This window comes from Rhea pennata, chromosome 1 (assembly GCF_028389875.1).
Source record: "Rhea pennata isolate bPtePen1 chromosome 1, bPtePen1.pri, whole genome shotgun sequence".
Lineage (NCBI taxonomy): Eukaryota > Metazoa > Chordata > Aves > Rheiformes > Rheidae > Rhea > Rhea pennata.
Window position 1 is genome coordinate 99,001,769 of NC_084663.1, and position 24,441 is coordinate 99,026,209.

General features: G+C 40.7%; 1 protein-coding gene across 9 annotated transcripts in view; it reads left to right on the forward strand.

Annotated features, from left to right (window-relative positions):
* Positions 1–415: 415 nt before the first annotated feature.
* PHLDB2 (pleckstrin homology like domain family B member 2) overlaps positions 416–24,441 on the forward strand; it is a 71,138-nt gene continuing 47,112 nt past the window's right edge. For 5 of the 9 annotated variants that reach the window (XM_062596839.1, XM_062596890.1, XM_062596883.1 and 2 more), the window contains exons 1-4: positions 981–1,045; positions 9,973–10,081; positions 13,633–14,981; positions 23,898–24,281. In XM_062596839.1, the coding sequence (XP_062452823.1) occupies positions 10,033–10,081; positions 13,633–14,981; positions 23,898–24,281 (1,782 nt within the window). In that variant the 5' untranslated portion in view covers positions 981–1,045; positions 9,973–10,032. Of the gene's footprint in view, positions 513–980; positions 1,046–2,536; positions 2,672–9,972; positions 10,082–13,632; positions 14,982–23,897; positions 24,282–24,441 lie in introns of those variants that run through there. The other 4 variants (XM_062596866.1, XM_062596856.1, XM_062596848.1 and 1 more) reach the window with 4 other exon arrangements.

A 24,441-nucleotide genomic window follows, 5' to 3' on the forward strand; every position in this document is an offset into this window, starting at 1 on the left:
GAGAGCGGCTTGCTTAGAGTCTGGCTTATGAGAATTATTCATCTCAGAAGCTTTGGTTTTTATATGTAAACTGCGTTAGACATCAGGCCAGCCAAGGCCCTGTGGTTCTTCTTTGTGTTACTCTATAACCTAGACTCCGGAGCCTAACGAGCGATTACAAGTTTGTATCGTGGTAAATAAAAGCTTTAGCCAAATAGGCTATCCTCTGGGAAATGCAAGGCACGAACGAGACCGAACGAACGCAAGGAGCGGGAACGGCAGCCTGCAGAGCGTTTCGGAGGTGCGGAGCGCGGCCTGAGCTCTCCCCGACCCCCCTGGATCCCCACGTGTGTTGCAGCGCCCCGTTCGCACCCGGGCAAACGGAGGCAGAGGGGCAGGACGACGACGGCTCCTGGGGACGCGCCGGACTCGCTCCCCACCGAGCTGTCGTTGTGGGGCTGGGCAGGGTGCTGGCGCTCCGAGGAGGAGGAAGAGGAGGAGGAAGAAGGGCAGCCGCCCCTCTTGCACCCCAGGTAGCACATCCTCACCCCGGGCAAGGAAAAATTGGCCCCGCTCCTTCCCCCCGAAACCGCCCTGTTTTCGCAGCTCCTCTCGGGGGCAGGAAACGGCCTCGTGGCTCGTGCTCGCGTCCCTGCGAGGCCGGCCCAGCATGGCGGCCACGGCGCCCCGGGCACGGCAGGGCGCTCGGCTGCCCCCCGCTTCCCCTGCTTCATTTCCGCCGTTTATTCTCTTTTGTTGGTGGTGGTATTGTTGTTCGTTCCCCTCTGTCTCCCGTTCGTCTTCTTTCCTCCTCTCTCCTATCCCCCCCCCCCGGGTCCCGTTCGGCCGCCCCGCTCCCGCGCTCCCCCCGGCCTGCGGGGAGCGAACCATTCCGCCCGCGGGGGCGGCCGGTGCCCCGCCGGGGAGGGGGGACGGGCGCGCCCCTGCGCGGGGCGGTGCTGGCTCCCGCGCGGGGGGCGGCTCCCGGCTCCCGGCGGCGGGGCTGGGACGGGGCTGGCGGCGGCGGCTGGGCGGGCAGCGGGATGCGCGGCGGCTGGAGGTGGCGGTGAGTGTGGGGCCGGCGGGGCGAGCTCGGCGGCGGCGGCTGGGGGCAGAGTTGCGCCGCGGGGGTGAAAGCGGCGGGGCGGCGGCTCCGTCGCAGGGAGCGAGTTGCGAGCAGCTGTCCCCGGTGTTTGCCTACTTCCAGGGCAGTTTGTCGCCGTCCCCCCCCCCATCTCCGCGGCCGTTTCTGACCGTTGGGGGTGCGCGCGCGGGGGGGGGAGCGACCGTTGGGCGGGGGGGGGGGGGGCGCGGCGTGACAACCACGCCGCCCCTCAGCGCGGAAACCCCGCGCAGAAACTGCCGCTTGCTCGGCGCCCCCTCGGCGCGGGTCTCGCCCGCCGCCCCGTCCGGGCGCTGCTCCGCCGGTGCCGGCTGCGGGCCGAACAAAGCCCGGCGCCGCGCAGCCGGGGCGGGCTGCGATGCTTGAACCCCCCGCCGCAGCCTGCGCTGCGCGCTTGGGGGCAGAGGGAGAGGAGAGGGACAGGAGAAAGGAACTGAGTGCTTTTTTCTTTCTTTCTTTCTATTTTTTTTTCCTTCTCCCCTCTCGGTATCCTACCTGGTAGAGGAAGGAGGAGGTAGAGCCAAGGCGCTTTGTCCGTGCCCCTTTGTTAGACCGTTCGGCTTTTATAGCCTCCTGCAGCTGCTTAAAGTCATTCTGCTGGGGAAAGATGGGGGTTTCTTTCAAGACTCAGCTGCCGATTAATGCTCTCTAGGCATCGCTGGAGTTTAGCAACAGGAACCCAACGTTACATCTGATTGGGCTTGGGTGAATCAAGATTTCTTTCTTCCTTTTTTTTTTTTTTTAGCCTCAGTTTTTAGCGTTGGGAACTCGTCATTCGCCCTTTCTTGTAGCTTTGCCCGTGGTGTGGAGGCTGTGGTGTGCTTAAGTGACTCCTGGAGCTGCAGGCTGGCTGGCAAACGGTGTTTATAGATCCCATCCATCTCAGAAAGCTCCCTGTTCCCCCTCAGCCAAAGGAAGAGCAGGATAGAAACTGGTGGTCCTTACTTTGTCTCTTCCCACCCCAAAACTGTCTGAGAAATTTCCCTGTGTGGAGAAGTGTCAATAGTCTGGCTATGCTTACATAGAAGGATGAAGAGGCAGGGTTTCTGTTCCTGCCATTGAGCTCTTGTGTGATCTTAAACACATTACTTTGTCACCAATTCCTTTTCCCCGTTTGCTTGCCTTGTCTACATGTCATCTTGTCTACATGCCTTGGCTCATCACGTGTCTGAATCCTGCATGTCTGCCTCTCAAGGGCAGTTGTGTGGACATGTTGCCGGTGAGAACGTGGTGAATATTTGATCTTTGTGGAGCACATTGCTTCTTCTTCAGAGGGAGGTTGAATATAGGAGAGAGGCAATTTTGCCAGTTTTCAAATTTGGCAAATTTCTTAAATATTTCTTTTTTTCTAGGTCCTCGTTCTGCCCCAAAGATAAGGTATTACAACAGAAAATGAAGAGACATGGAGATGAAAAAAGGGCATTGTAGTGCAAAATGGAATCACAAACAAGGAAGATGGGCTTGTTTTCCCATAGTGAAAAGAAATAGTATAGGAAAAAGTTGTAACATGGAAGAGCACTTACCTGTGGTGTCAAAGGGAGGGATACATTGAACAAAGAGGGTAAGAGGGTAAGAGTTACTTTTAAGGCAGTCAAATGGTAATTGCTTACTGTTTTAAGAGTCAGTAACACCTCTTAATGATTGTTCTAAGTGCTCCCTTTTCCACACCAGAAATTCCTTCCCCTTTGATCCTGACAAACGCTAAATCGATTCTTTGGGGTATCTATGTTTTCACTGAGAGAAAGGAAATCTTTGGTGGCATCTGCTAGGACAAGAAAGGTAGTCATATTTTTTTTTTCCAAAACAGTTGCTATCCATACTTATCAGATACAGTTAGCAAAGAGTGTCTTGAAAGTATGCAAACATATTACTTGATCATTATTCAGAAGGAACAAAGGCCATCATAAAAAAAATGGAATGTTACTTAGATGAGAAGCAGAGGATGGGTCAGATAAAAATAGCAGATTCACCTTGATGTTTGAGTTGGGTCAAAGAACTAAATGATTTTGGATAGGAAGTGACAAGACCTTGTCTCTCTTTTCCACTTGAAGATCTGGAGGAGAGTTGAAATAATACTGTTAGTGCAGGAAGTACTGCTCTGTTCACTCTAAGTTCAGTATATTCTCTCCATTTTAATTTGTTAGTACAGTTAATTCTGATGTGCAGTAGCTGGCAGTATAGCAGACAGTGCTTTGCTTTCCATTCACTAGACAGCTATAAGATGATGCCCTGTTTCAGGTGTTCAGACCAGCTGCTACTCCTTTAAGTTTTGGTTTAGACTGTTGGGGCATATCAAAGGTGCCATGGAGATCCAGGAGAAGTTCTTCTGTCTGTGAGGTTCTTTAAAGACCTTGATATAGGAATGAATGTGTCCAGGCTTATTTTTTCATACCTGTATCTCTTGCAGATGCACTCAGATATTAATTGAACTGTTTTTATTTATCTGTGTTAATCATTTTAAATGATGTCACTGCAAGTATAACACCTGAATTTCTCACTCGAGGGAACTGAGTGTTTTACTGTATTTATGTAGGCAGGCGTGCAGCATGGTCACAACAGCCGCAGAGAACACGTCTAGCCAAGTCCAAGCCACTTTAGCTGTCACTGTCATGATGGGGTTTGCCAAGCACTTGTGATGAGAAGCATTTTGTTTGGGAGCATGCTCACTGCCACAAAGTGCTGGAAAATGAAGAAATATTAGAGAGCTGGAGGGGATATTTAGAAATATGGAGCAAGTGTCTCAGGAAGGGAGGCAAACTGAGGAGAAAAGGACAAAGGAAATAAGAGACAGAACCTGTCAGAGTGAGTGGGCACTGAAGGAAGCCGATTAATGAAACAAACTGACAGACTCAAAGTGGCAGTGAAGGAAATCAGAGCAAAGCAAAGTGGATCATGGGCAAAGGTTGCCTGAGAGAGAAGGAAACCGTAATAGACAAATAGATAGCAAAAAATGGCAAGGACATTCAAGGAGGGGGGAAAAAGGGGCAGAAGATCTTTACGGCTGCTTTATTAGTCTTTATTTTCTGAGATTTGCTCATCTGCTGCTGGTAGTAAGCTCTCACTGAACATGGTAAGGGCAGCCTAAAGGCAAATTTATGGTGTCAAGTAGTATGTGAAAGGAAGAACCTTTCCATAGGGTCTTTCTGCTCCTGTGCAGTGTATGAAGTCAGATTCATAATTGTTTTTGAATCAACATCGCTTCTGAAATTTTAGCTGAAGATGCAAGAAAGTCTGTATTTCCTGAGCTTCAGGAATGAAAATTATATTGGTTTAGTGTATTGCTGTGCTTTTATAACCACACTAGATATGTTTGTTTCTCTTAGTCTGCACAATTAGATTTAAGCAATCATCAGCCACCAGCAGAGCTTTCTGTTTACCATGTCTGTTTGTATTTTTTTTAATCCTGATTTGCAAATCTTTTAAGCATAGTCAAATTTTTAGTAGTAAAGTAGTTAATGAAATAGTGCTAGGAAAATACCTGGGAGCTCATTGTTACTGAAGTGAGATGAATTAGCCACTGGGTTAGATAACTGACTTTAAGCTCAGCTACTGGAAAGGTACCGAGGTTGAGAAAACTAATACAGCTTTTTGAGGTTGGGTTGTTCTCTATTAACCCTGTTTTGCTGCATGAAAAAAAAATGAGTTCATTGTTTTAATATAAATCTCTTCTAAAACTTTTTTTCCTGTTGATGGATTTTGTTTTGGCAGAAAGAATCAACTTCCATATTAGAAAAGTACTTTTAGCCTCAGCTTAGTTTCATTTGAACTAGTCCAGGTGAAACAATAGTTGATGTGAGTACAAATTTAAGAGGAGGCTAAATACCTGCTAAAATAATGCAGTCTGAATGAGTGTTTTAATCTCTTGTCCTGCCAAATTGAGCAGGAATGGGATTAGAGTTATTGAAATATGTACTTTAACAATTACAACTTCAGCTAAGAATAGCTATTATTGAACAAAAGTTACAGAGCTTCAACATTTCTACTGTAATTTTCTTTTGGATTTACTCAGCAGTCAGTGTCTCTTATGTCAACTTTTTAAGATCTCAAGTTATAATCACTGAGCTACAGTAGTTACACAGTAATGAATATTTTCATTTTTGATGCATATTTAAAATCATTATTATTCATGACCTGATCAAATACATGGTTTCATCCTACTGGAAAGGAACTGGTGGAGAGCATCCATCCTTATGAAGTAGGATAGAATCATATTTGTAAAGTAGGACAGAATAATTAAAAAAAAAATGTATTTAGGTGCAATTTTGGCTATTTACTTGGAATAGCTAGGGTAATTACTCCAGTAAAACAGGTGTGATTTGTTAAGGACAGTAAGTTATTTGTGGTGTGTTTTGCTGTTGCAGTGCCTTTCTTTTTTTTTCTTTTAACTACTGAGCTCTTTCTCCAATATCCAACCAACATGATCTTTTCTTAGAGGAAAAGATAAACTGTTAGAGCAGCTTCCTCTGCCTCTCCCTTTTCCACATCGGAAACCTGCCGGATTACAAGGGAGGGACTTAATCAAATCTGATTCACAGATGTTTGATTTTTAATTTATTTAGTGTTGGTGCAATTGCCAAGCTGTGCGCTTTGGGAATCAGAACTCCCTATATCTGTAACCAGACCTTGTGGTTGTTTGCAGCATAGGGACCAATGTTTTGCAGGATCTGTAACATGAAAGGCTGGGGACTGAGCAGTTTTCAAGGCTGTACTGGCAGGGAATTAGATGTATCTCAGGATCTAGTATATTGTGTTGCAGGGGAGGGAGGAGTAGGAGGACAGGGAGAAGAATGTAAGTGGATCGGTAGATAACAGCCTTGCTGAGTTCCCCAATATGATCCCCATTAAGTGATGTGTCCATTCACTAGTTTATGGGTGTAGAATCTCAACTGAATTATGCAGGTGGCTTTCTGTGGATATATTGCTTTAGTTTGACAGGACGTTTTAAGAGGTTGAGGGAAGACTAATTTAAACATGAATATTTTTGAAGGTAAATTATAGAGCCCCCTGAGTTTTACTTCAGTAAGTTAATTCAAACTTCAATAAATTTGAATTTATCAGCACTTTTTCTTCTGTAAAAATAAGCAAAGTTAAGGAAAAAATACAGTCTTGATTTAATCAGGAGCAAGTGTATTGTCTTAAGATTATGCAGGAAAGAAGTAAATCAGTTTGGTAATGGAGTAGTCCATGTTTGGACTTAGGTGTGGTAAACCCTGGGAAAGTTAAATCTCCAGGCATTGAAGCCATTAGCACTCATTCATCACACGTTGTTCAGGGTGGAAAAATTAAGGAGGCTTGCTTTTCTCATGAACCCTATGTGTTTTATTGGAATAGATGAAAGGGACAGTAATCATTTAAGAACCTTCTTGTTTCTGAACAAATGAAACTCTTAAGGATGTTGTGTGGATTGTAACAGGGATGATTTTCTGTTATCTCTGTCTGCTGTCACTTGGAGTATCATGTGCTTCCCATGAATGGCTGTACTCAGCTCCACGAGCTTCTGAAGACAGAGAACACAGTGTGGCAAGAATTGCTGGGAACGACTTCTTGTAATGTTTTCTAAGAAATTGCAGAAGAAGAAATGATAAAATGCATAAAAACTTTAGAGGAGAGACAGTTCAAATTTAAGAGAGCTGAATTTAAGAACTTTCTTTAAAAAAGACTTTATTTTCAGTTAGAGGAACACCTCAGCTTTTTCTGAGGATTGTGACAGACTTGGTTGGTACTGTAACAGCAAGTTGTATGCCATGAAGGTCTTTTCTGAAGGGAGGTGGATATTAGCTGAGGTAGAAGTAAAGGAATGGGAAAGAGTTGGATATGGTGAGAAAATATCACTGAGATCTGTGAAATAAATGTTGGGCAGAGTTGTACCTGTGGCTTGGTAGAGCTGCAGCTCTATGCTTCTGAACTGCATGAAAGGAATTTTATTATAAAGTAAGCTTGTGTTATAATATCTTTAAACTGGAATCCTTTGTTTGTCTCACAGCCTGTTTGAGTCATGAATCACTGTTTCTTCTTAATTTGGCCTGGGCACTGTACAGATGAAACATGATTGGTAATGCTGTATACATTCACTTCTGATGACTTTATAAATACCAGATGAAATCATTTTGCTTCCTTCCAGACAAGGCAGAGTGCCGTGTATGCTCTTTAATGAAAATCATTCTAGCTGGATGTTGGGTGAGGCGCAATATAATCCTAGTCTCAAACAATATGGTTTCATGTGAGCAGATAAAGCTGTTCATTGTGAGCTGTTTATTTGTTTAATTCATTAATTCATTAGTTGTTTGTTCACAGGAGAGATCTGTAGGAAGAAGATTCTTTTCCAAAAAAAGAAAAATCCGGTTATGTTCACATGATGACTTCTCTGATCTCTAATTCTCTAAGAAGAGAGATGTGTAATGAGTTCTCAAACTTCAGCTGAAACTGTATAATATTTAATCTTTTAAAGATATTCTCCATCTTGTCTACTAGCAAACCCAAGTATTCTTTAAAATGAACAAACGATTGGATTTTCAGTTAGTTAGAAACCCTTCTCCATCAGTTGTTCTCTTTTTAATGTCTGTCATATTGAATATGTGGCAGCCATGGCCTTGTGAGATAGACAAGATGCATAAATATATGAGGAATGAACAGCTGTTTTTTTTCCTTTGTTTTTACTAGCGGTTTCACCAAGTATTTTAAACAAAAAGCATCAAAAGTAGAGATGCAAGATATCTACTTATTTCCTTTCTTCCCAAGCAACCCTTCCTTTTGTCTTTTGATTCAGATTGTCTATATTTTAAGTTTCTGATTGATAATATAATTATACTTTTTGGTATAGAGTAGTATGAAATTTCGTGAGATGCTAGTTCTCTATGTGAAGTTGAACATGTCCTGAGAAGTTACAGCATTTTCAGTTGTCTTCTGGGGAGCACTGAGCTTGAATTGTAGTTTTAATAGCACCTTTCATGCAAGCAATATGCCAAGATGGTAACATAGCAGCAGTTTTAACAGAATTTCTCTATCATTTCTTAATACTTTGTGGGCAGGCAAAAGGCAGAATGCCAGTTCTAAAGGATGGGAGAACCACTTTTAACTCTTATTAGCACTCAATGCAGGAACCAGTTTAATTAAGAGATCTGCATGTTGACTGTGTGTCTCTAACTGCCTCCAGCAAGCAGAGTGCTGAGGTCCAGGGGTAGTCCTCTTAGCTGCATTCCCAGCAGTAAAGGAGCCTCTAATGCTGTAGAGATTTTTGAGTTGGGAGGATTAGTGGTAGCAGGCAGTTAGTAAGAGAAGGCAAAGCAAGCTGGAAGGAATTAGGGAAAGAATCTCCCTGTGGGGCCGAAGGCCCAGCAGGGTGAAAAGAACAGTAAATGTTTAATGGCAATAAAATAATCTGTTGAGCATGAAACTCGGGTTTAAGGGCTATTTGCTATCCAGGCTGTTTCCCACAATTTGTTCTGGAAAACTTCAGGCCTGTGGTGCTGGAGAAGGCAGGTGTGGAGCCCAAGTCGCCCTAAAGAGGTAGGGGGTGTGAGGGGCTCTTAGCTCTGCTTTACCCCTTGAAGGGCAGAGCTGTTGCCAGAGAAGGGTGAAGTTCGTGTTCTTAGAGACGACTGTTGGAGTGAAGCCCACTGCTTACTGTGAAGAGAGGTGCCTGGCAGAGGGGAAACTCTCTCCTTAGAAGGAGTGAGAAATGACCTCTGTAGAGAGGGACGAGAGAGAGAAAAGGCATTATAAAGTGAGATCAGCGTAGATATGATTCATGCAGTAACAGAGGGGAGGGAAAGGACCTGGCTAGCACAGCAGGAGAGTGCTTTCCAAGGGAAGAAAGCAAGGAGATAAGAGAAGAGCCAGAGCTGCTGCAAAGAAGTCTCTCTCCATAGAGATTTAGTGGTCAGCTTGCTGCTTTGGGGGCTGTCCTCCCAGGAGAATAATGCGAAAAAGCATGCCAAGAAAATTTTGTGCAGCAGAGACCTGAAATTTTGAGGTTGAGAATACTGAGGCTAAATGGGTGGCTCATCTCTAGACAGCTTAAGCCATCTGTCTCCACTGATTCTTTTTTTTGCCATGTTTCTATTTGCTTTTGCAGAATTGAAGTGCAGAGAGCCTGCAGATGGTCACCATTAATTTTGTCACTTGATGCATTTTTTAAAAGCTTTTTTGTCAACCTTTTAAAAACAGATGTGTGTGTGTGTGTGAGAAACAAAAAACAAAAAGCCCTAAAAAACTCAACCTTTTCTTTTGATAGAGGAACCCGCTGGAGATCTTCTATTTGGATTTTGATTTAATTTAGTGTTTAGTGACTGAGATTGAATTTTGGTATTTCTTTTAAGCTAAGTCTCTTTTTTCATAGACTTTGAAGAATCACTTTGCCTTTGCAGTCTGTTTTCTTTGGAAATTTAGAAATTGTTTCATGCCAAAATATTTTTTATGCATGCCTGTTGTTAGGTGGGTTTCTTTGTGATTGCAAGATGCTGGCATTAGGTGAGATGAATTTGAACTGTTTGGGCTTCTTCTGCAGAAAAGCCCAGCCTTCTTAATGATTTTTTTTTTTTAAGGAAGCCACAGAGATGCAAATAGAACTCAGGAGCTATGACTGATAACTACCTGCACAGATTTGAGATCTTAGATAATATCAAATTATCAAATCAAGGTATATGGCCTTTTAAACTGATAGAAAAAAATGCAGTCAGGCTTTTTACAGCTTTCACATTAAACTTGGAATGTCCTTTCCAAGTATTTTTTAACATATTTCTTTGTGAATTGTCTCTGGCAATTCTTGAACAAGAAAAGTAAGTTTTGGTCTGTACTGCATATTTTTAAAAATGTTCTCAGAATGTATTTCTTAAAACAATATTTTTTTTCTTCGGTTACTTTATTTGCAGGTCAAGATTTATCTGGTTCACTCAAATTAGCTTTGTCTTAACCATCTTGTAAAGACAAATATGATGCCAAACAGAAGTAACATCTCCTCCTTCCAGAATGTTGGATCAGGTAATCAGTTAATAAAGATGAAGTTTGTTTGTCATTTTACTTAGATGTTTCTGAATGTGGTGTTGTCTTGGTCCTTTAGTTCTGCTGACACTTAGATAAGATCAGTGCTCTGCTGTTATTCCATGTCCAACTCATTTTACCAGCCAAAACTGAGGCCACAGTTGTGGTATCTGGATACACTGAGCACAGTAAAGCTGTCCATCCCCTATCAGTTTAATATTTGGCTGGAGTACATATCGATAACACTTAGCTAAAGAATTCAGGGAAGTAAGAAAAGAAATGAAGAACAAGAACTGGGGGATAAAGAATGGGAAGGGAAGAATTTGCTTCCGTGTAGCAAATGTTTCCAGGCAGCAAATGCTTTGCCAAAGAGATGAGTCTTAAACTGTGCACTGAGGGTTGCTGAGGGAGAGCTGTGACTGACCTTGAGGTGAGATGGCTCCTATACACACCACCTGGAGCTCCCGGCCCAGCCTCTGTAACTGCACATGAAGGCAGCATCAGCAGGAATGTGTAATGAATCCTGCTATATTCGTAAAATTACATCCCACACATTACTTAAAAATAAACAAAGCAAACAAGCTCTGGTTTGTGGGAAGAAGTTAAGGTTCAGTTAAACATGTGCTGTAGTCCAGTTAGGGTTTAACCTTATGATTGTGGACACTGTGGCATTGGAACCAGAAACACAGAGGAATTGGCATAAGGTGTATGTAGAAGAGTTGAGTTTGAGTGGCTACATGAAGGTATTGTGACCTTTTTTTTGCTGTACTTGGTTGGATTTAAAGTGCACTGAACCCTTCGTTGCTGTGGTGAACAGGCCTGAAAGTTTCTATGAGTTAACTTGGTGTTTGGCAAAAGCATTTAGTTTTCACAGGAGTAAATGTATACTGCTAGCGTTGCAAGGGAGTGATAAACAATTATTAAGGTTCTATTAATATGTCTGCTGAACTATTAATATAGGAGTCAGTGGAATGCAAGAACATTTGAACCTCAGCTGTGTTCAAATTATGATATGAGATTAACTTTCATATTTAAGAGAGATTTGGAAAAGGGAAGACAAAAGAAAGTAGAGGTTATGTTCTGTTGCAGAACGGAAGTATACAAGGCGTATAGACTGTGTTTTAATATTTGTGCTGTTGTAGAATAACAGAATTGCAGAATGGTTGAGGGTGGAAGTCACCTCTGGAGATCATTTGGTCCAACCCCTTGCTCAAGTAGGGTCACCTAGAGGATGTTAGCCAAGGTTGCATCCAAGTGGGTTTTGAATATCTCCAGAGAAGGAGACTCCACAACCTCTCTGGGCAGCCTGCGCCAGTGCTCAGTCACTCTCACAGTGAAGAAATTCCTGCTCATATTTAGGCAAATAACTTTCACATCTTGTTGTTCTTCTTTATAACACCACTAATATGATGAGTCCTTGATCTTTCTCAGATGTCTCGACAGTGTTATGATGAACATGGGTCACATTCTTCCTTTTGTTCATTTGAACTTTATCATTGCTATTCATCAAAAGTTGTGAAAGTAATTAAAAATATCAAATAAAGTGTCGTATTATAAGAAAATGTTTTGCTTACAGCAGTGATAGTCTGATAGAGAGTCCTGTAAACTTAGTGCTTCAAATGCAACTTAGGTAGTTGTATCATCATAACAAATAAAATCATGGTCTATATAAAAATACTGAATTCTGTGCAGAAGCAAACCCAAGGCTTGAGTCTGAAGCTACAGTAAATGTTTTCAGCCGTTAGTAGAGCTTGTAATTAGCATACACTTAGCCAAGTCCACTGTGCTCAAAAAGGTGTTTACTTCAGTATTGCTCATTCGTTTTATCCTTTGTCTGTTTAACTCCATTATTTATGACAGTTACCTTTATTCTTAAATTATTTTTTTTCCCTTAAGAATTAAGGAGAATGTGTTATTATACACTTAGACTTAATGTAATTTGCATAAGTTAGAGATCATTTTCACAAGCCTGTGAAACAGATGGGTATTGAATGATACTCTGGACAGTAATGAATTCCAATTTATTTTTTGCCTTGTGTTAACAAGGCAGGTCCCATAACAAAGACCTTCCTCAAAGGATGCATTGCCCCCTTCCACCAGATGTGTTAGCCTGGTGATCCTCAATGAAACTAATTGCCTCAGCTCTGCTCTGAACATGTGGTATGGGGATAAGGCGAAATACAAATTGTGTGTCTAAATTGATATAATTGCCTGAAATGGTATTCGGAAGAGGATTGAAGCATCACATCTGAGAATTTTCAAAGCGCTTTCTGTGTTAAGATGCTAGGTTTTCCTGTAGAGTGGCAGTCTGAGACTAGGTTTCCCATGAGCTGGTTGAAGTCATAGGGGAAATGTGACTGAGCCCAGAAATGATCCTTATTTTCAGAAGTAACACCTTATTTTCAGAAGTAACACTTGGTTTCATTTCTGGAACTGACACTGAAGAGTGTCTGCCTTATTAATTTGAGGAAGCCTAGCGCATCCAAGAAACTGCTCTAAAGGTTAATAATGCCATTTCTATATCAGCTGAGGTCTGAGTGCAAGCCTGCTCAAGGCCTCTTATATGCCACAGCAAATGATGCTGTCACTAGCTGGACTCCTTTCTCTGCTTTCTGGAAAGTGGAACTCAGGACTTTAGGCTGGAATTTGTCATGTAGTTGAATGATAATATTTGCCACAACAAAAGCTTTTTTTAGTGTATGTTCCCTTCCAGAATGTAATTTATAATTCTGAACATGTGTTAGGGACCTGGGAGCTTAAACTGCTGCCAGTATTTTTAATGGTCACGTGAGTTTATTTTGTTTTATTTTATTTTTGAATTAAGGCTAGTATTATACTTCCTTAACACGATCTTTTAACTAAAATGCTGTTTGCAGATGTAGTTATGCAGCTTTATGTTTTAAAAACTTTAGAGCACTGAGCTAAAATCCTTGAAAACTGGACCTCAGTATTATACCTGCCTGCAAATCTTTACATTACAATCCACAAAGTGGAAACATTAATAATAATAATAAAAACTCTTTGTGAGCTTTGAAATTGGGTTCATTAGTCTATTGGAAGGCAGAGCGCATTAGCTGTTCAGGTTGAAAGAAAAGGTGGTCTAGAACAGTATCTTAAGTTCTGTATCCTGAACTTTGAGACATATATTCAGTTCTTCTCTCCCATCAGCTTTACCTCTTGTCTCTGTATCTCAGTTCATCAGCTGTAAAAGACAGTAAAGGACAATACTTATCTCATGGACATCTCAGGAGGCTCAGGATTATAATGGCTGTGTTCTCCAATGGATAGGACACCAAAGGAAGAATCTAGTCTCTTCCCAGCTGTGTTCTTGATTTGTAGTATAAATTTGGTGATGTTCCTTTCCCTCTTTTTCTCAGTCTTTAGCTGCAAAAAATGGGTATTAGAAGGTTGCATATGCTTTCCTTTGTCTAATGATCTGAGATACATTGATAACAAGCACAACAATTACTAGTGTTTTTTAAAGTTAACATGCAGGCATGTGCATGTAAGAGGTTCTTAACTTATTTACTTTTTTTTTCTATTGCTTACAGATTCCAGTAAGATTATGGCAGAGTATAGCCATACACAAAACCAGATGGAATTACAAAATGCTGGTTTGGGAAAGGGTTCTGTGGTGAATTCACTTGAAAATGGTCTGCAGGATATTATGGAAAACCTCAACCCGAAGAAATATTCATCAAGTCTCAAATTTAAAACGAACGGGGACTATGCTGGTTCTTATTTAACCCTTTCACAGCCTATGCCTGCTAAACTCAATCCTTCTTCCAATGTTAAAAATACACACTCAGTTACCAAAATTCAAGGAGGTAAGCTATTCCCTTGCGAGAGCCCGTATCTTTCAGATAAAAGCATCTCTGTAAAGCATTTGAGTTCTGTATCTGGCAGTTCTCCATCCTTCAGCGGGTACGGTTTGGGAAGGACAGAGTTTGATATCCAGGCCAACAGAGAAAATGAAAAATCCCTTGGACATGTGGATAAATTTCTCTACTCAAAGTACAGTCAGAAAAACAAATCTTATGACAATGTCTACTTCCCAGGAATGCTGGACACAAAGAAGATCTCAGGCTCTCTTCTTACAATGTGGAATGGAAGCTCAGGGAGTGAACTGATGCTTTCACCTGTAAGCAATTCAGGGGCAGCCAGCATGCCTTCAAGCCCAAAGCAGGGCAGGCGGATGAATGTTCAGGACAGCCTAGCTCTTCAAGCGAGACCAGTTAAACACAAGGATGTGGTGACAGAGCCTCTGGGTTCACGACCTAGGAAATACTCTGGCGGATCTCTAAGTCATATGGGAATGTACAGTCGTTCCCTACCCAGACTTCATAAATCAACAGAAAGCCAGCTGATGCCATTAAGTTTGCCCCCGAGAAACTCTCTGGGTAATACTAAAAGGAAAAAACTTGGTGAAAAAGATCTACCTCAGAATGCTTTAGATGCTGATAATTACCTGAATTTTTCTTCTTGCAACTCAGGGGTTTTGGCGCATGCAAATTCTGTGTCTGAGAATAATCCCTATGTTAGTTCGGCTCTTAACGTTCCTCCAAGCCCTCGAATTGCTAGAAAAATGCTTTTAGCTTCTTCCTCTTCCTTTCTTTCTGATGATTTTGATAGATTTGGGCTCTCAGGAACAAGTCCCAGTAATTCTTTCTCCCCTGTGGATTTTGACAGAACATTCTCTGTCAGAAGAAACCTATCCACTAGTTCCATAGAATTTGATGAAATGGATTTGGAAAGTTTCAGACAAACACCAAACTCACTGCAAACTTCTGTAAGAGAGCGGAAGAACAGCATTAGTTCCATTTCTGGAAGAGATGACCTCATGGACTATCACAGAAGACAGAGGGAAGAGAGACTTAGGGAGCAAGAGATGGAACGTCTGGTAATTTTTCATTTTCCTTTTAGTTTTTCCTGACGGTTAATGTTTGCAAAATGACCTTTCCAAATCTAGCCATTGGAAAGGTATAGTAAAACACAAGCTGTTGTGTTTAGAAATTCAGATTCTGTCTACTTGAGATGTACTGCTTATTATGGCAGTCTCTGAAACTAATACTTATATAGTAGGCTGCTTTAATGGCTCAGATTGTATTATACAGCCATCTTTAAAAAAATGTTGGGACCCACATAAGCTGCGATCATTCATCCTGTGGGCTCCGCTAAAATGTCTACGTACATAAAACCCACAAATTGCACTGAAGGGATGCAACGCTTCTGTTTAGTTCATGGCTGTTTGTTTGTAGTAACTGGGTTAAAAAAAAATCTGTGTCTTCATTGTAAGCTGTTTGGAGTCATGCTTGTACATGTGCTGTGCTGTGTATTCAAGTATACATTGGTGTGGGTTCATCATAAAATTCTCTACTTGGTTGCAGCTTTTCCTTCTGAATATTTTCAATAGAACATAGACTTCCCTGCTTCTCCCCAAAATGGACAGTAGCAGGAGGGGACATAACTTCTTCCCTTCTGTCAACTAGCAAAAATCTGAAGCAAAACAGCACATACTGCTTCAGCACTGAATTAAACATCATAGTAAAATGAAACTTGTATGTTTTAATAACTTAAGTTATTAAAACAACTTTTGGGGAAAAAAGTCTTCAGAATGTACAGAGAGAGTAGAAACAGTTTCATATCAGAATTTTCCCCTAAGACCTAGTGTTTCTTTGAAAGTTTTTGCAGCGATTGCAGAGTCTAGCTGACCCTGTTTACATGTATTCAGGATTTCAAATTATACAGATTTGATTGCTTACCAAGAACCTGAGGTCATTAAATGAGCAAATTTTTATTAGTGAGCACTCATCTTAGATTTGTGACAGTAACTTTGTATTTGTGAGCTTTAAATCAAATCTGTATTGCTTAGAGGAAAATAAAAATAAGGTGCTCCTAAACCAGTCTAGCTTGTGTATAGTCAAAGTAGAATCTGCAATAGAGTTCACTTCTCATGCATGCCTATTCCTGTAGGCTAGAGTGAAAAAATATACAGAGAAATATGAAGAGAGAGTAGTGGAAGGTCATTTGAGGTCATAAATAAGAGCACAGTGAGATTTGAACATACCATAGTCTGTGTTACATCCTTGACACAACCTCATTTGTGAGAAATTTTTTATGAGGGCAAAGTCCTTTCATCATTGTTCTCTTCAGAGGTATACAGTATAAAATAGACATTATTACTTCACAAGACATTGTAAAAATGTTCAGCCTGGCATGCTTGAAGTCAGACATCTGAAATTCAGGCAGATTTAACAACGTAGTAGGCGTTGCCCCCTCTCCCCACTTCCATTTGATGTTATGAAATGTGCTTTTCCACATTACGTTATGCAGTTGCCACTGGAAGCGTTCACAGACTCCATCTGAAGCTGTGGCTTCTGGTTTCTCAGAAACACCAGTAAGATTTTTAAAGGGTGAGGCGAGTCAGTTGCAAGTAGAAGTGATTAGATAGCTGAGAAAAAGTTGTTATGCTTTGCATGCAAAAGCAAAAAATATTGGCAGAAAGACTTGGAGTTTCCTCCTGCTATCTTCTCCCTATCATTATTTGACTCCATTTTGAAATTTCCTCTCTTCCAGTCCTCTGGAAAGCAAGATCTTACTGTTTTTGTGTGTGTAAAGTGGTTTTCTTATTATCAGAGAATTTTTCAGTCAGTAATGCTGTAAACATGAGAGATAATCAGCCATAAAAAGCAAGACAGTATGATATATTTATATTTCAAGGAATAATTCTTTCGTAGTGAGGGAATGAAGGTATTAGGGGAGTTGTTTCAGCATTCAATAATGCTAAAATTTGTTCTGGCTTTATATGTGGATGTAATGATTAAATTTGTTTCCCACTTCCCAAGACAATACTTTTTTCAAGTCCTGATGCTTTAACAAGAGAATTTGCCTGTTTTTTCCCCTGCATGTTAAACTTTTCGAAAAAGAGATGAAGTTTTGTTTGTTGCATTTAATTTAAACAAGAGGGAATTTCCTCCGGCTTGAATTCATTTTCCCTTTAGGGTTCTGCTAAATAATATTTTTGCCTTGTTTTATCTGATTGAAGAGTTGTCAATCAAGGCAGTGTCTCATCCCAGTGGTCAGAGTAACAGAGAATAACCCACATAATTGAGTTTTGGATCTTTGCAAGGAAGAACTATATCTGTAAAAGATACACTCTTTAATGTCCCTCTAGGGGCCCCCTGTCAGCCCTTTGTACAAGGAGGGCCTGCCCTGTTTTATTTATTTATTTATTCTGCATGGACAGAGCTTACTGATCCATCTGAACAGGGTCTTTTTGTATCCAGTCCAGGTTTCCAAAGAACAGCTTTATCCAACTTCACTGGGACATGGCATGGACAAAGATTAGAGATACCCCAGGTTTGTGCAGGCCTGTTTCCTGGGGGAAGAAAACAAACAAACAAGCAAAGTGCTCTTCAATAGCAAAAATGTGTGTTTTTGAATCCAGGTGTTGAGCAGAAGTCCAGGTTGAGCATGGTTGATCAAGTGTAGTCAAAAATACAAATTTTGACTTGTGTATATCGTGTTTTTGAAGCAAGGTAGGCAGAAGAAAAGTTTAGTCATTCAGAGAACCTTATTGGAAACATGACCACCTTTTTTAGAGGATTAGACCACTCTACAGTCCAGATATAAAGTGGAGCTTAGCTTGCATCAGTACTGCTGCTACAGCTTCTACTGGCAGAGATCAAGTTTAGGGTGTTGTGTTTACCAGCTGCAATTCACTTCTGAATTTTTTAGCAACGACACATTATAGTTTAACTGAACATCTGCCCTTGGTCTCTTACCTTTTTTTTTCTTTTTTTTTTCTTTTTCATAGAAATTATTGTATGGGTTTTACTTGTGATATTCTAGAAATCTGTGAAACCTGTGCTTAGTTTGCTTTTTAAGGAGCGGAGGCGTCTCTGGAAGGTCGCACTGGAAGCTGTTGTTACAGCCTGCTTGTGAAACCCGGTGGTCTGTTGTCATTACCCAAAGGAATAAGCATAGGGAAAAAGAAGTGCAGATACTGAAAATATGAAAATATGTACTGCATTTTTTTGGAAAGATTTAGATTTGTGCGTTGGTTACACCTATGCCAAGCAGAAAAGTTGTGTATGTACTTTGGTATTTCTTTCTCTGGCTTGCTTTTGATTTGCCTTTTATGGCTAGATTTACCAAAAGTAACTGAACACTAGTGTCACTTACATTTCTAACCTGTTCGTCTGTGACCTGAGAAACAGGAAGAATCAGTGTTCCCATTGCTGCCCTCCCTCCAGTTTTACTGTTGGGAGCTGGGGACTTGGGGTTCTGGGAGCAGATGGGCTGGCAGAAGGTTGCTCCTCAAGCCTGCTGAAACAAAAGACTAATCCGTTACAGTCTGTTTCAGCTTTCTTTCTAGCAGAGCTGACTGAACATTACATCTTTGTGTAGGGATGTTTATACAAGTTTTATAGAAGTAGAAGTCAGAGTAAGCTGTTGCTGAAGTTATCCCATGATGCTGATAAACAACAGAAAGCTTCAACACTGTGGTCTAAGTATAGTCACTGAGATTGTTAGTGATTTGAATTCTTCTTCAAAAAAACGTAAAATTGACTTTTTTTTTTTTTTTTCTTCCTGAGATAAAAGTCCAGTTGTAGCAGCCATTCCATTCAGCCTGGAAGGAGATGACACAGAAAACATAGTTGGGCAGATATTAAGACCATAATTTTGTTTGATAGCCACTATTTAAATAGCACCAACCGTGATGGTTTACTGCTGATGTTTAAGTTAAGTTAATACAATATATTTCCTCTAGATGGTGCTAGATATTTAAAAAATTCTTGGGCAGGATTTGCAAGAGACCTTCCATTGGCTGGCTGGCTGTATGGATCTATAAGCATGTTTACAAACAGTTTTACTACATACAAGAATTGTGCTTGGAGAGATTTCAGCTTATAGAAGCAATGAGCTGACAAGCAATAATAAAATTTGAGGAACTTATTTTTTTCAACAGGCAGCTGAGTATTGTTCTGTAAGTAGAAAATAATACAAAACTACCCTGATTCTGGAAAGTATTTAGCATTGATTCATTACAATTTTATATGCTGTGTTCATGTGAGGGAAAAATGAAATGAAAACATTTTGGAATTTTTGAAGTGATGTAACTTTAAAACTGTGATTAGTAGAGCTTTTTGATTTCCCATGCCACTTGGATAATGTCATGTGCGTGTTTTAAAAAATGTTTGGAAATGTCTGTCTTTATAGATCTTTAAATCATAAAGTATTCAAGCTGTATTTAAAACTGTACGTGACTGAGCTCTTACAGGCACTCTAGCCAGATAGATAAAGGCTAGATCAGGATATTTTTTACCACCACTAATATTTGGCAGTCTTTCTACTGTTACAAAATGGCTACTTAACAACAACTTAATTTAGTAAGTGAGCAAGTGTCATATAATAGGTTAAAAAAAACCCTGCAGAATGTAATCAGTGCTAATGACTCAGTAAATTTTCACTTCAGGAACATTACTTTTTTGGGGTTTTGGAAAATATTTCTTTAGCATCCTTAATAATCCCAAGTATGGATTTAGTTAACTCCTGTTCAAAATAAGATGAATAACTAATGGGCAAATAAATGCATGGTTGTATTTCAAAAAAGCGTATACATAATTTTTGCAACAATATGCTTTATCAAAAGGAACAGCATGGGCCAGGTAGAAAGCAATTTCAGTAGAACTTATTTTATTTACAGAACTTAAGCAAGTGTCATAATAAAGTGTTATGCTTTAGACTCTGATCCTTAGCGTAATTTTAAAATGAGCATCTGCAGAAGTCCTGTAGCAGCAAAAGGGCATGAACAAAACACAGTACTTGAGTGAAGAAATGGAGTCTATGCTTCTCGGTGGTGATTCTTCACGAACACACAGCGGTATTTTGGGAACCAGTGCTGCTTCATCAGGAGCCAAATCCACGCCTGCCGAGGAACTGTGATGCAAGAGCTAATTCTGCAGCAGCTCTGCTCCGTTTCTGCCCAGGGACCAGCTCTGGCTCTGGCCTGTCCCACTCGTCTTCCCCGCTTCCGCCCTGCCATTTCATTTGTGTTCCAGCGGGGAAGGCGAAGGTGAGCCGTGGCAGCCTGATGCCTCTACCCAGCTCTGAACAGGGGAAGTCTTTGTCCAGCTTGTCTCCTGACAGGTATCGGTGCTGTAAAAGGCTCCCTGTGCATCAGCAGTGGGAAATACCTGTATTTTTTTTTTCAAACTTTGTGCTGCTAGTGATAACTTCATAGCCAAAAGGCTAAATATAACAAAACAAGGACTGAAAGCTATGTAATACATCGTGAGGCTGAAGTGAGAAACTGGTGCAAAAGAGAGGGAAGAGAAAGGGAAGAACAGCTTGAGGGCTGCTTTCAGACCCGTTTGAAAGTCTAGCTGAGAATGTAAGTTTCTACCGCAGTATCTGACAAACATGAAATCATTAGTGCCTTAAAAAAGCTGGAAGGAAAGAGAAGCTTTTCTCCTGCCTTGTGCCCATGGGCTTACTGGTGTTAGTAAGAGAGAAGGTTTGGGGAGTTTGTCCTGCTGCAGAAGAGCAGCAGCCTCCCCTTCAGAAAAAGGGAGCCATGGCTGCCCTGATTAGCCATAATTCTTGTTAGCTTCAGTCATAAAAAATAAGAGACTGCACATGTATTTTTAATGAAGTCTTGGGTTATACAGCTGCTAATGGCACTTATCTAAAAAGCTTCCTGCTTGTCGCAGTTGATTAATCAAATCCTGCCTTGATTATCTAGATATGACATCACCTCTCACATTTATAAAATTTGTATACGTGACATGTACCAGGTGAACAAAACCAGGAATTGGTGACGTGATTGCTGTGAACAACAGGAGTTATTTATCTCTGCTGCTTTATTTTTCTTTACAGTGTGCCAAAGATGTCTCTTAATGCCATTGTTAATTGTAGCAGAGGAGGGTTGTTATTATGCATTTACCCTATCCTCCTTCAACGCCTAAATTCCCAGCCATTCATAAATGAATGTAGCTTTGTCAGTGCCTGTGAGGGTGAAACTGCTAATGTAGCAAGTGCTCCCCTGTGTTCCCCTTTTCAGACCAGGTAGAAGATCCACTGGAAATCTAAGATGCTCTAGTCTAGTAGAAAAGACATTTTATGGGGAAATATGCTGAAAGGAGGCTTAAAAGGCTTGATTCAGTACCCCTCCTTCCCTTCAGAACCATTTTTAAAGTACGTTGCTTTTTTTGATGTATCTTTCTTCTTTGCTGTGTTCAGGGTCACAATTAGCATGTGTGGTATTTCTTGCAAAATCATTAAATGGATTTTCCATATGCTACTGCTTTTGCATTTTTAAAATGTGAGGGTGCTTTCCTGACTGGCTGCTTGACTCAGAAATTTATGCAGGAACAGTTAAATGCAGGTGTGTTGGAGCTGGAATGAGTTGGCTGAGATGAAATGATGAGAATAGAGTGTATAAAATAGCCACGGAGCTTCCTGTCCATAAGCCTCCTGGTGCATATCAAAATAGAAGTGAGAGATATCGGCATTTCTGTAATGTGTCTGAAAGTTCTTCGGGAATTTTTTGAACACTGGCAGAGGTTTCCCTGTAACTTTTAAGTTTTCCTGAGCATGTGAGACTTTTGGGGGGAAAAAGGAATCTCTCTTACTTGACTGCTCACAAAGGGATAGATTTGCACCAAGAGCTGTTTACCAAAGCCTTTTGGCTAGGATTAGAAGCAGTTGCAATTTAAAACTTTCCTTCTCCTATTATTATAGAAGGAAGAGAGGGTTAGCATGGTAGAAAGTGACACATCTTGTTGCAGGGAAGGATGGTGTTTTATGTTTTAATGCTGTGTTTCCCCTCAATAACCGTTAGGAGGATAGTATTATGGGCCAGGCCTGGTGCTGTCACAACAGCAAGAGCTGCATAATTCCTGGAGATCCTAGCCAGCACTTGCACAGTGCTTTAGGAATTAGGTTGCATAGCCAAAAGACTTAGTAAGAGGGAGGATAGCAGCTTTGGAGGGGTAAAAGACCAGCCTGAGCATCTGGCAGTAGATGCATGGAGGGAACAAGGCTTTGGGGAGTTAGGGTTGTGTTCGTTTGGGGTTGAAGGATATCCGCAGCATCTGCTAAATGAGATATTTCATGGAAAAGATAAGTGAGCAATTGCTACCCCAGAGCTGCCCAGGGCTCCATTAATTTCAGTAGCTTATCTCTGGCGGTGCTATTACAGGAGGCTTCACAGAAAAGTGCAAGAAACCTGCAGAAACCTGCAGTGCAAGAAACCTGGGAATACGCTACTTGAAGGCAAAGTTTCTGACTCGCGCTCTCTTTCAGTTGGGTACTGCTTTGAAATAGTTGGGTTCAGGGCTTTCTGAAGTGGATAAGTGTGTCTCTTTCAGTTAACTGTGAGTGTTCTGGGGCAATATAAATGTGTAATGCATTTGGCCATGTGATCTTCTGGTAACTGTAAAAAGCTGGATTCTTGTAAACCAGCATTAAATTTTCATAAAACTCCAATGGTTTATTTAAGGGAAGGTGAAAACAGTACACTGCCCTAACTCTTGCTTGATTCTTGTTAACACTTGTTGCTGCATCTAGGTTGTTAGGATTGTAAGAAATAGCTGTTTGCAAATCCTATTTGCAAATGTATTGCCAGATAGAACTTGGAAACAGAATGCTGCTATAGTGCTTCGGGGGGAAGGAGGCTGATATTTGTTTGGGGCTTTTTTTCTTTTCTTTCTTTTCTTTTCTTTCTTTCTTTTTTTTTTTTTTTAATGTGATTAGGAATCACTTTGGGCTTTCCTAGAAATAAGAAATGTGATCATTAGTACAGTAATTAAGGCCAAGTATGTAACTTTCACAGTGATGTTTCTTTCCTGCAGAATTTTCAGTAGGCTTATGGTAAGCAATTTTTTATTTACCTTATTTTTCCTTTTTAGCAAAAGAAACATGATATTACATAGAAGCACTATGCCTTAAAAATGAAAAGCTCAAAGCTCTTTTTCAGTTTCATCTGAAGCAGAAGTTACAGAAAGTTATGCATACAATAAAATAAATATAGATTTTAAGTGTATTTTTATGAAATATCATAGAGATCTACAAAACTTCCAGGAATTAAGTGTTTACCGTAACTTGGAACATGTCAGGTCAAAACTGGCACAGCTATTCAGATTCTCAAATTTTAAATGAATCTGTGTGGAATTTGCCATAACTGGTAAATAAAGATTTCCCTCATTTTGGTACATTCAACATCTGTTGTATTTTAGCTGTGATGCTACATTTATGCTCTTAGGGATTTGAACAGGGTATTTCAAAATGTGGATTAATCCCCCTCAAGGGAACCAAAGTTGACAGAAAATCCCCCAAAATTAGAGATGAATGAATTCATGGAAAATCTTTGCAATATTTCACAGCTTAGTGGGAGTACAGTGCATAAACTACAAAGCATATAGTACGAAGTGGAACAATTAGCAGTTTATAGAGTAAGCTCAGTGGACACACGTATGTACAAATCAGGTCTGGTTAAAGCAACATGAATAAACAGTATTAACCTACACTGGAAAGAAATGTCAGGGCATATTAAGGTAAATAAATACTTGTTTCTGTGGAATGTACTTTTAATTTTTAGGTTTTTCATACATGTTATCTTTGGTTCTTCAAGTAATGCTGTAATTATTTATATGAATCAGTTTATTATCTTTAATGGTTAGAGGCATACATGGAATTGCATGACTTTAATCTTTCACTCTAAGAAAAAAGAAAAGCAGCAAATCTAGTTTTGACTTCATCTTTGCTTAAAGTTCGCATGCAAAGTTTAGTGCTATATTCTTCTTTAAACCAGGAGCGTCAGAGGCTAGAGACAATCCTCAGTTTGTGTGCAGAATACTCCAAATCTGACAATGACCCTGCTGCAGCTACGACAGTTGCTGATGTTCAAAAAATTAACAAAGAACTTGAAAAACTTCAGCTATCAGATGAAGATTCAGTGTTTGAAGATTCACAGATGAATCTCGAAACAAGGTTTAGAGGCCACCTGAAATCATCTGCAAGTGATTCAGATTTTTCAGAGTTGAGTAATCACAGTCGCAGTGCTGGTGCTTTCCTTTCCTCTAGAGGGTTGAAAGCTGATGAACACTTCAATGAAACCATGAAGACTCCACCTTTAGCTTCTTCTGGCTTCCTGAAGGATTCCACTGAATCTTCCTACTTAAGTATCACACCAAAGGTAACACTGCATGGAAAGAAATACTACAATGTAGGATTATGTGCTTGAAATTTTCCTCTAGAAGTCAGTTTTCGCAGCAGGAATCACAGTCGGGGTGGCTTAGGTATAAGTCTTAATCTCAGGGTTCATCCAACTTTGTAGCCAGCACCTTAAATGGTGA